This window comes from Heterodontus francisci, unplaced genomic scaffold, assembly GCF_036365525.1.
Source record: "Heterodontus francisci isolate sHetFra1 unplaced genomic scaffold, sHetFra1.hap1 HAP1_SCAFFOLD_352, whole genome shotgun sequence".
Lineage (NCBI taxonomy): Eukaryota > Metazoa > Chordata > Chondrichthyes > Heterodontiformes > Heterodontidae > Heterodontus > Heterodontus francisci.
The window spans coordinates 410,793-423,159 of NW_027141164.1; the positions used below are offsets into that span (position 1 = coordinate 410,793).

Here is a 12,367-nt window from a genome sequence, read left to right on the forward strand (position 1 = left end):
TCTGGTACCGTGCTTGCCAATATTCTTTGCACTATGTCCTCTTTATAGCATGCAGAGTGGAATTGTTCACTGTACCTGACTGGGGTGCTGTATAACTTAAACAGAACATCACTTCTACTGAATTCTGTAGCCTTAGAAAGAAATACCACAGCTTTGTTAACACTTTTAATTGCTTTTCTGACCTGCAATGCTGTTTTTACAGATTTGTTCACCTGCGTCCTGAGATCTCTTCTACACCTTTCAGCTTTGGATATTCTGAGGTGCAGGTGAAGTTTCTGACCTTCTTACTAAAGTTCATCCCCTCACGTTCATCTGTATTAAACTTCATTTGCCACTTAACAGCCCCGTCTGCAAGTTTTCCCGTGTATTCTTGTATTATGCTGCATTCTTCCTCAGTATTAGTGACACCCCCCACATCTGGGAAATCTGAGTCAGTTACTTGCTCCCAAATCATTCATGTAAATTCGGATTACCAATGCCAACAATGAGCCTCGTGGATCACTGGTCAGATAATTAGGGGGATAAACTACTTTCCTCTGGCTAGTCGGTCAATAACCAGAGGTCATGGGTTCAAAATCATTGGTAAAGGATCGAAATGGGAGATGGGGAGGAACGTTTTCACTCAGAGCTATTGGGATTTGGAAATCTTGACCTGAGAAGGTGGTGGAAGATGATTCCATAAATAATTTTAAAACAGGTTCTTGAGGAGAAGCATCTTACAGGATTACAGACAAAACAGGTATGTGGCAATAAGCAGGACTGATCTTTCAGAGAGCCAGCACGGGCACGATGGGTTGAATGGCCTCCTTCTGGGCTGAGAGATTCCCTGATTCTAAGAAGCTACTGCTCATTCACTCTGTCAATTCCGTGACACTGGCTATCTCAGGGAAATCATACACAGTTATTGCAGCACCAATAAAGAGCCTAATATTTAAATGAAATCTGTGTCAATGTGATCTACTGTCTGCTTTTATTAGAATGAAGCCATTGTATAGACAAGAAATACATTTGGTTTTGTTTGCTACTCTAAACAAGAGTTTGCGATTGAGAATGGCACTATTTGAATGTATGCAGTGTCCTCTCATTTCTACAGGTTGATCAATGTGAGACCCAGTACACAACCCCAGGACAGAACAAAGCCGAGACCTCTGTACCCAGTCTCATCATCGACTCAGTCAGAATTAAAGAATTTCCAGCATTCACAATGAACTGAAATTTAAATGGAAGCTCCTCTTGTGCCTTGTTGTAGAATGTATAGTTTCCAGTTTGGCACATTTCCGAAGCTTATTCTGGACAATAATATTGACTTTTCAGGCACTAAAGGCCAATCAGTAATCATTCAACAAGGCTCCCACCTTTGATGGAAGATGCTACGTTAAACCAGCCTCTTAAATTAAAGCTGTCCCGAGTTGAGCAATGAGAAAGAATTCCAGCTTCTCTCTGGCAAGGCCCCGACTTGCTCAACCAGCACTGGATCAGAAATCCACCTGACCAAATTTTTATTAGGACCAGGATAAAGCTGGAGCTCGTGTGAAAATGGCCAAAACAAGGAAACATTACACACTCCAAAAGAGACAGGCTGCAGTTTTGGAAGATCCTATAAATGGCTGGAGAGCAGTTACAATCACAGCCTTCAATCCCATGCTTACATCAATCATTAGTTCATGTCTATAACACAGAGTTGGCTTCACTCTCCAAACATACAGTACGTAGGACCTTTCCTCTCCCACACTGCAAAGCAGCAACAGGAATGGGTGCTAGGCTGAGTTGGAATTGCTTTTAGACTCTGCGTTAAGACAAGTTACATCTCTGATGACACAAACAGTCCCTGATTGGAAGCAGGACATTGATGTCATTTCCTCCCACCCACTGGATGTGTGACATAAACATGACATTTCATGACACACTGGTTATGCATGGATCAGTGAAATGATCGGCACTGGCACATGTTCACTCTGTAAGCCAGACTGACCAAAGTTCCATGTGGTGCAAATGGGCAAAAACAGGGATGAATGTATCTGGCATTCACCTTGACTGCAGTCAGTTTCAGTCTGTTTAAGGTGATGACCAAAGAACGATACAGAACGATATTTTCTAAACTCCACCAACTCAGTGGGTGAACTGTGACCTGGCTCTTGTGTTGGCAGCAGATTGAGTTTGCACTCCAACTGAGAAATCATGCCCACGCCTATACTCTGACTCATCACTTGCTCCTGACGAGTCTTCACTGGGTTCCTGGCGGACGTTGCTCTGTGCTGGACACTCAAAGTGCACACAGTGGAAAACCTGCAACGGGAATTTACAGTTAGAAATGTAACACTTATCGTGGCTCATCTGCTTCAAAATAAACACTCTGGATCTCTTGCCCATCACCTTAAATCTGTCAGTGAAGAAACTCTTCCCAATTAACACATTTACTGGTCGGGTCTAAACCCTTCAAAGACTGTGCAGCCACCACACACCAGCCTAATACAATAGGAAACAAGTGGACTAGTAACCCAGAGACCCAGGACATAGGTTCAAATCCCACCACAGCAGAAGGTGGAATTTGAATTTAATTAATAAATCTGGAATTAAAAGCTAGTCTAATGATGGCCAAGAAACCATTGTTGATTATTGTAAAAACCCATCTGGTTCACTAATGTCCTTTAGGGAAGGAAATCTGCTGTCCTTACCTGGTCTGGCCTACATGTGACTCCAGACCACAACAATGTGGTTAACTCTTACATGCCCTCTGAAATGGCCTAGCAAGCCACTCAGTTGTATCTAACCGCTACAAGATCAATAAACCGGACGGACCACCCGGCATCAACCTAGGCACCGGAAACGACAACAGCAAACCCAGCCCTGTCGACCCTGCAAAGTCCTCCTTACTAACATCTGGGGGCTTGTGCCAAAGTTGGGAGAGCTGTCCCACAGACTAGTCAAGCAACAGCCTGACATAGTCATACTCACGGAATCATACCTTACAGATAATGTCCCAGACACTGCCATCACCATCCCTGGGTATGTCCTGTCCCACCGGCAGGACAGACCCACCAGAGGTGGTGGCACAGTGGTATACAGTAGGGAGGGAGTTGCCCTGGGAGTCCTCAACACCGACTCCGGACCCCATGAAGTCTCATGGCATCAGGTCAAACATGGGCAAGGTAACCTCCTACTGATTACCACCTACCGCCCTCCCTCAGCTGATGACTCAGTACTCCTCCATGCTGAACAGCACTTGGAGGAAGCACTGAGGGTGGCAAGGGCACAAAATGTACTCTGGGTGGGGGACTTCAACGTCCATCACCAAGAGTGGCTCGGTAGCACCACTACTGACCGAGCTGGCCGAGTCCTAAAGGACATAGCTGCTAGACTGGGTCTGCGGCAGGTGGTGAGGGAACCAACAAGAGGGAAAAACATACTTTACCTCGTCCTCACCAATCTGCCTGCCGCAGATGCATCTGTCCATGACAGTATTGGTAGGAGTGACCACCGCACAGTCCTTGTGGAGACAAAGTCCCACCTTCACATTGAGGATACTGTCCATCGTGTTGTGTGGCACTATCACCATGCTAAATGGGATAGATTTCGAACAGATCTAGCAATGCCGAACTGGGCATCCATGAGGCACTGTGGGCCATCAGCAGCAGCAGAATTGTACTCAACCACAATCTGTAACCTCATGGTCCAGCATATTCCCCACTCTACCATGACCATCAAGCGAGGAGACCAACCCTGGTTCAATGAAGAATGCAGGAGGGCATGACAGGAGCAGCACCAGGCATACCTCAAAATGAGGAGTCAACCTGGTGAAGCTACAACACAGGACTATCTGCGTGCCAAACTGTGTAAGCAGCATGCGATAGACTGAGCTAAGCGATCCCATAACCAACGGATCAGATCTAAGCTCTGCAGTCCTGCCACATCCAGCCGTGAATGGTGGTGGACAATTAAATAACTAACTGGAGGAGGTGGCTCCAGAAATATCCCCATCCTCAATGATGGGGGAGCCCAGCACATCAGTGCGAAAGATAAGGCTGAAGCATTTGCAACAATCTTCAGCCAGAAGTGCCGAGTTAATGATCCATCTCAGCCTCCTCCTGAGGTCCCCAGCATCACAGATGCCAGACTTCAGCCAATTCGATTCGCGTGATATCAAGAAATGACTGAAGGCACTGGATACTGCAAAGGCTGTGGGCCCTGACAATATTCCAGCAATAGTACTGAAGACCTGTGCTCCAGAACTTGCCGTGCCCCTAGCCAAGGTGTTCCAGTACAGCTACAACACTGGCATCTACCCTGCAATGTGGACAATTGCCCAGGTATGTCCTGTACACAAAAAGCAGAACCAACCCGGCCTATTACTACCCCATCAGCCTACTCTCAATCATCAGTAAAGTGATGGAAGGTGTCATCAACAGTGTAATCAAGCGGCACTTGCTTAGCAATAACCTGCTCAGTGATGACCTCAATAACCTGAACTCAGAGCATGGATCAGTACATGGGATTGTGATATTATAGCTATTATGGAAACCTGGTTGAGGGATGGGCAGGACTGGCAGCTCAATGTTCCGGGGTCCCGATCCTTCTGGCGTGACAGAGGTGGAGGTAAGAGTGGAGGGGGAGTTGCACTATTGATTAGGGAGGACATCACGGCAGTACTTAGAGAGGATATCCCAGGGGGAATGTCCAGCGAGGCCATATGGGTAGAACTCAGAAATAAGAAAGGGGTGATCACTTTGATGGGATTATACTATAGGCCCCCCAATAGTCAGAGGGAAGTGGAGGAGCATCTAGGTGTAGGAATTATAGGGTTTAATAGTAGGTGATTTTAACTTCCCTAATATTGACTGGGATTGCCTTAGTGCAAAGGGATCAGATGGGGAAGAATTTGTTAAGTGTGTCCAGGATAGTTTTCTGAAGCAGAATGTGGATGGCCCTACCAGAGAAGGGGCTACACTTGACCTCCTCTTAGGAAATGAGGATGGGAAGGTGGTTGATGTGTCAGGTTGAAGTCCTAAATTGGGGGAAGGCTAATTTTGATGGCATCAGACAGAAACTCTCAAAAGTTGAATGGAAGTATAAAAATTGGCAAGTCATGCTGCAGCTGTACAGAACTTTAGTTAGGCTACACTTAGAATATTGCGTGCAATTCTGGTCGCCACACTACCAGAAGGACGTGGAGGCTTTGGAGAGGGTACAGAAGAGGTTTACCAGGATGTTGCCTGGTCTAGAGGGCATTAGCTATGAGGAGAGGTTGGATAAACTCAGATTGTTTTCACTGGAACGACGACATGATAGAGGTTTACAAAGTTATGAGTGGCATGGACAGAGTGGATAGTCAGAAGCTTTTTCCCAGGGTGGAAGAGTCAGTTACTCGGGGACATAGGTTTAAGGTGCGAGGGGCAAAGTTTAGAGGGGATGTGCGAGGCAAGTTCTTTACACAGAGGGTGGTGAGTGCCTGGAACTTGCTGCCAGGGGAGGTGGTGGAAGCAGGTACGATAGCGACGTTTAAGAGGCATCTTGACAAATACATGAATAGGATGGGAATAGAGGGATACGGACCCCGGAAGTGCAGAAGGTTTTAGTTTAGACAGGCATCAAGATCGGCGCAGGCTTGGAGGGCCGAATGGCCTGTTCCTGTGCTGTACTGTTCTTTGTTGTTGCCTGGTTTGGAGGGCTTGAGTTATAAAGAGAGACTGGATAGGCTGGGTCTGTTTTCCTTGGAGCGAAGGAGGCTGAGAGGGGACATGATAGAGGTATATAAAATTATGAGAGGCATAGATAGGGTAGATAATCAGAGTCTGTTTCCCATAGTAGGGGTGACTAAAACTCCTTCTTTTCTTTTTTCTTTCTTTTGGGCCTCCTTATCTCGAGAGACAATGGATACGCGCCTGGAGGTGGTCAGTGGTTTGTGAAGCAGCGCCTGGAGTGGCTATAAAGGCCAATTCTGGAGTGACAGGCTCTTCCACAGGTGCTGCAGAGAAATTTGTTTGTTGGGGCTGTTGCACAGTTGGCTCTCCCCTTGCGCCTCTGTCTTTTTTCCTGCCAACTACTAAGTCTCTTCGACTCGCCACAATTTAGCCCTGTCTTTATGGCTGCCCGCCAGCTCTGGCGAATGCTGGCAACTGACTCCCACGACTTGTGATCAATGTCACACGATTTCATGTCGCGTTTGCAGACGTCTTTATAACGGAGACATGGACGGCCGGTGGGTCTGATACCAGTGGCGAGCTCGCTGTACAATGTGTCTTTGGGGATCCTGCCATCTTCCATGCGGCTCACATGGCCAAGCCATCTCAAGCGCCGCTGACTCAGTAGTGTGTATAAGCTGGGGATGTTGGCCGCTTCAAGGACTTCTGTGTTGGAGATATAGTCCTGCCACCTGATGCCAAGTATTCTCCGAAGGCAGCGAAGATGGAATGAATTGAGACGTCGCTCTTGGCTGGCATACGTTGTCCAGGCCTCGCTGCCGTAGAGCAAGGTACTGAGGACACAGGCCTGATACACTCGGACTTTTGTGTTCCGTGTCAGTGCGCCATTTTCCCACACTCTCTTGGCCAGTCTGAACATAGCAGTGGAAGCCTTACCCATGCGCTTGTTGATTTCTGCATCTAGAGACAGGTTACTGGTGATAGTTGAGCCTAGGTAGGTGAACTCTTGAACCACTTCCAGAGCGTGGTCGCCAATATTGATGGATGGAGCATTTCTGACATCCTGCCCCATGATGTTCGTTTTCTTGAGGCTGATGGTTAGGCCAAATTCATTGCAGGCAGACGCAAACCTGTCGATGAGACTCTGCAGGCATTCTTCAGTGTGAGATGTTAAAGCAGCATCGTCAGCAAAGAGGAGTTCTCTGATGAGGACTTTCCGTACTTTGGACTTCGCTCTTAGACGGGCAAGGTTGAACAACCTGCCCCCTGATCTTGTGTGGAGGAAAATTCCTTCTTCAGAGGATTTGAACGCATGTGAAAGCAGCAGGGAGAAGAAAATCCCAAAAATTGTGGGTGCGAGAACACAGCCCTGTTTCACACCACTCAGGATAGGAAAGGGCTCTGATGAGGAGCCACCATGTTGAATTGTGCCTTTCATATTGTCATGGAATGAGGTGATGATATTTAGTAGCTTTGGTGGACATCCGATCTTTTCTAGTAGTCTGAAGAGACCACGTCTGCTGACGAGGTCAAAGGCTTTGGTGAGATCAATGAAAGCAATGTAGAGGGGCATCTGTTGTTCACGGCATTTCTCCTGTATCTGACGAAGGGAGAACAGCATGTCAATAGTCGATCTCTCTGCACGAAAGCCACACTGTGCCTCAGGGTAGACGCGCTCGGCCAGCTTCTGGAGCCTGTTCAGAGCGACTCGAGCAAAGACTTTCCCCACTATGCTGAGCAGGGAGATTTCACGGTAGTTGTTGCAGTCACCGCGGTCACCTTTGTTTTTATAGAGGGTGATGATGTTGGCATCGCGCATGTCCTGGGGTACTGCTCCCTCGTCCCAGCACAGGCATAGCAGTTCATGTAGTGCTGAGAGTATAGCAGGCTTGGCACTCTTGATTATTTCAGGGGTAATGCTGTCCTTCCCAGGGGCTTTTCCGCTGGCTAGGGAATCAATGGCATCACTGAGTTCCGATTTGGTTGGCTGTATGTCCAGCTCATCCATGACTGGTAGAGGCTGGGCTGCATTGAGGGCAGTCTCAGTGACAGCATTCTCCCTGGAGTACAGTTCTAGGTAGTGCTCAACCCAGCGGTCCATCTGTTTGCGTTGGTCAGTGATTATGTCCCCCGATTTAGATTTGAGGGGGGTGATCTTCTTGATGGTTGGCCCAAGAGCTCTCTTCATGCCATCATACATTCCTCTGATGTTTCCGGTGTCTGAGGCCAGCTGAATATGGCTGCATAGGTGTTGCCAGTAGTCGTTTGCGCAACGCCTAGCTGTTCTTTGTGCAGTACTTCTGGCTGCTTTAAGAGCTACGGATGTTAACTTGCTGGGGGCTTTCTTGTAGTTCAACAGTGCAATGCGCTTAGCGGCTATGACAGGTTCCAGCTCTTCATTATGAGATTGAAACCAGTCTGCATTTCTCTTCGCACTTTTGCCGTAGGTGGTCAAAGCTGACTCATAGATGGCGTCTCTGATGTGGGCCCACTTGGTCTCAGCATCCCCTGTGGGAGTGTTTTGAAGGGCTGTTACAAGTGAATTTAGAAATTTTTGTAACAGCTGTGGGTGAGAAATTCTGCTCGTGTTGATGCGCGGGTGGCCCTTCTGCTTGGAATGATGCAACTTCTTTGGTCTGAGTCTAACCTTGCTGCACACCAGGGAGTGGTCGGTGTCGCAGTCCGCACTGTGGAAGCTGCGTGTGATTTGAACACTGTTTAAGGCGGCTCGCCTTGTGACAATGAGGTCTAGCTGGTGCCAACGACGTGATCTTGGGTGCCTCCATGAAACCTGGTGACAGGGTTTAGTGTGAAAGAACGAGTTGGTGATGCAGAGGTTATGATAGGTACACAACTCAAGCAGTCTCTGCCCGTTCTCATTCATCCTTCCAACGCCATAGCGCCCAAGGCAGGAGGGCCATGAGTCATGGTCGGCCCCAACCCTGGCATTAAAGTCCCCCAGCAGGAATAGGTGTTCGGTGTTGGGGATGCTGCTAATGATGTTATGGAGTTGTTCATAGAACTGGTCTTTAGCTTCAGGTGCGGAACAGAGTGTTGGAGCATAGATGCTGAGTAGGTGTACTGGACCAGAGGTGGTGAGCAGTCGGATGGACAGTATGCGTTCCGAGCCATTTGAGGGAGGCTCTATCATGCTGAGCAAGGAGTTTCTGATGGCGAAGCCCACTCCATGCTGTCTTGGTTCTTCAGGATCCCTGCCCTGCCAGAAGAAGGTGTAGTCTTGCTCTGCTAGAGAGCCACTCGCGGGGAGGCGAGTCTCCTGAAGTGCTGCAATGTCCACATTGAGTCTACTGAGCTCGTTGTTAATGATGGCGGTCTTCCGAGAATCGTTGATTTGTGTAAGGTCTTCCGACAGGCCAGGACACATAGTTCTGACGTTCCAGCTTGCAAAGCGAAGGGCTGGTACCTTCTTTCCTTTTTTCATGTTGTTTGGTGCGGTGTATCAGTCCACCTTTCGGGCAATGACCCTGAGCTCCAAGCAGCCATTGAAGCAGGCAGACTGTGGCGGGACAGAACCTTATTGACCGGGGGCTGCCCGGTTTGAGGCGGGCGGTAGCTGTCCAGTGAGGTGCAATGACCTCTCCCACCGACAAAGGCAACCCGTGGCGCCCAGTTTCTACGCCAATTTATCTGGACTTATAACCCGTAACTGCTGCCTTCCGTGTTGTTTCAGTCGCTGTGAGGCAACTATGGAGTGACCTCTCCATGGCGCATGCCTGGGCAAATTTATGGAGGTTGAGAGTTGCCCAGTCGTCAAAACCCCCCTCTCGGCCTTTCTGGTGGGGTCCAAAGGAGTGCAGGACACGACGTTTGGCACCAGTATGGCTGCAGGAACTGCCGGAAACATGCCAAAGGTGACACATGACCGCCTACGGGGTTCCGCTCCGGATTTTCTGTTAGGGTTTACTCCCTTAGCCTTGGTCTCTCCCGAGACGCCCACAAGGCAGTGGGGTTGTTGGGGCCCCTACACAGGTGTAGGATGGTGCCGGTGGGAGGAGGGGATGCAAGGGGGAGGGGTAGAGGGAGGGGGTGGGGGGGGGGGGGGTGCAGGGGAAGGGGGTGCGGGGTGAAGATGGTGCGAGGGGGGGGCGGGCTGGGACGGGGTTGTGAGGGGGTGAGCTGAGAGGGTGGAGCAGGGAAGGGGACGGGGGTGGGGGGGGGGTGGAAGGGGGGTAAAGGGGGGGGGAGGGGGGGTGGAATCTGGTGCAGGTAATAAGCCATTTCCTCAGTGCCCACCATCGACGTCCGGAAAGCTCATCTACGTCCTTCGGGAGGTGAAGCATCATTTGGCAGACTTAGAGGTGATTACATTTGCTAAGGGTTTTTTTTTTTGCAGTGGTTTAAATAAAGGCATGCAGCATTGCCGACAGTGCGCTGCAGATGCTCTCCGAGCCATCTCCCGCGGGCGCTTTGAAGTTGCGGCCGGGGGGGCCGTTCGTGGATGTTTTGGGTGTTCGGGGCACCTTTTCCCAGGACTTCTCTCGGGTCCCGCAGCTCCTTCTTCACCTCAATGGACTTACCGCATGCCGTGGCTGCAGACACTCTGGACTGTGAAGACAGCAGGATCGGAGATTAAAGTATCGGCAGCTGTGCTCGTCAGTTTCATCCGGATCAATTTCATTGAGAAAACAAAGAGCAGGTGTGGCTGGGGGAGGGCAGTGGGCCCAGGTAACATACACTAAACTAACTGTTAACTTTTAGATAGGGCTAAAATGAACTGATTTAAAGAGCCAGGGGAATTTAAACAGTTTAAGAGGGCAGATTGGGGGAGAAAACGTTAGGGATGGGAGCAGATGGCCATGGATAGAGTTGAACAGCAAGGGAGCTTCCTAGGGAGCTTCCAGCCCAGGAGCCATCTTGAAAGCTCAACGAGACTAAAACTAGAGGTCATAGATTTAAGATGAGAGGGAGGAGGTTTAAAGGGGATCAAAGGGGTAAATTGTTCACACAAAGAATAGTGGGTATCTGGAATGAGCTGCCTGAGGTGGTGGTGGAGGCAGGAACAGTAGTGACATTTAAGAGGCATCTGGACAGGTACTTGAATGAGCAAGGCATAGAGGGATATGGAATTAATGCAGGCAGGTGGGTTTAGTATAGATAGGCATTATGGTCGGCATGGACGTGGTGGGCCGAAGGGCCTGTTTCTATGCTGTACGACTCTATGACTCTAATTCACACTTGTCCAAGTGATTGTTAATTTTGTCTTGATTTATCATTTCTAAAAGCTTTCCCATCACCCAGGTTAAAGTAACTGGCCTGTAGTTGCTGGCCTTGTCCTTACACACTCTCTTGAACAAGGTCATAGTGTCATTATGACACAGGAGGCCTTTTGGCCCATCGAGTCTCTGCAGAACAACCCAAACAGTCCCACTCCCCTGCTCCATCCCGGTAGCTTATTTCCCTCAAGTGTCCATCCAATTTCCTTTTGAAATAATTCATCGTCTCCACTTCCACCACCCTCATAGGCACACGTTTCAAGTCATTACCACTCTGTGTAAAACAGTTCTTCCTCACACTGCCACATCATGCCTTGCCCAAAACCTTCAATCTGTGTTCCCTAGTCCTTGGCCCATCAGCTAATGGGAACAGTTTTTCCTTGTCTATCTTATTTGAGCCTTTCATAATCTTGTACACTTCTATTAAATCTCCTCTCAATCTCCTTTGCTCCAGCTTCTCCAACCTAACCTTGTAACTAAAATCCTCAATCCCTGGAACCATTCTGGTAAATCTCCTCTGCACCCTCTCAAGGACCCTCACATCCTTCCTGAAGTGTGGTGACCAGAACTGGTGAAATCTGTGCTGACTATCCTTAATTTACTTAAACTTCTCCAAGTGCCCGTTGATTTTTTTCCCTGATTATTATTTCTAAAACCTTACCCACCACTGATGTTAAACTAACTGGCCTGTAGTTGCTAGGGCTGTCCTTACACCCTTTCTTGAATAAGGGCGTCACATGTGCCACATCTGGCACCTCCCCCATATCCAGGAAAGATTGGAAGATTATGACAAGCCCTTCCGCTATCGCCACCCCCACTTCCTTTAGCAACCAGACATGCAAGCCATCCGGACCAGGTGACTTATCTACACTAAGCATAGCCAGCCTTTCCAGTACATCCTGCCTATCAATTTTCACCCCATCCATTACCTCTACCATCTCCACTTCTACCGATATTTTGTCAGCTTCCTCTTCCTTAGTAAACACTGATACAAAGGATGTAATCTTTGCAATTCTCCAGTTCACTGGCACCACCCCTGTATGTAAGAAGGATAGGAAGATCATGACCAATATCTCCACAATTTCCTCCCTTACTTCCCTCAGCACCCTCAGATGCATCTGAACCGGTCCTGGTGACTGATCCATTTTAAATACTGCCATCCTTTCTAGTACCTCCTCTATCTATTTTAATCTCACTCAGTATCCTGCCAACCTCCATGTGTACTGTTGCTTTGGCAAGTCTTCTTCCTTGCCAATGACCGATGCAAAGTGCTGATTTAGTACCTCACGCCTTTTGCCTCGACCAATAAATCTCTATTTTGGTCCCAAATTGGCCTCACCTCTTTTCTGAGGACCCTTTTCCTGTTAATATGCCTATAGAAGACCTTTCGATTCCCTTTTACGTTAGCTGCCGATCTATTCTCGTATTCTCTCATAAGCACACACGAAATAGGAGCAGGAGTAGACCATTCGGCCCATCAAGACTGCTCCGCCA

The 12,367-nt window shown here is 48.6% G+C and overlaps 1 protein-coding gene across 2 annotated transcripts in view; it reads right to left on the minus strand.

The window, feature by feature from the left end:
• Nucleotides 1–951: 951 nt before the first annotated feature.
• Nucleotides 952–12,367, minus strand: part of btbd9 (BTB (POZ) domain containing 9) — a 227,644-nt gene continuing 216,228 nt past the window's right edge. For both annotated transcript variants that reach the window (XM_068026775.1, XM_068026776.1), the window contains exon 10: nt 952–2,286. In XM_068026775.1, the coding sequence (XP_067882876.1) occupies nt 2,110–2,286 (177 nt within the window). In that variant the 3' untranslated portion in view covers nt 952–2,109. The remainder of the gene's footprint in view (nt 2,287–12,367) is intronic.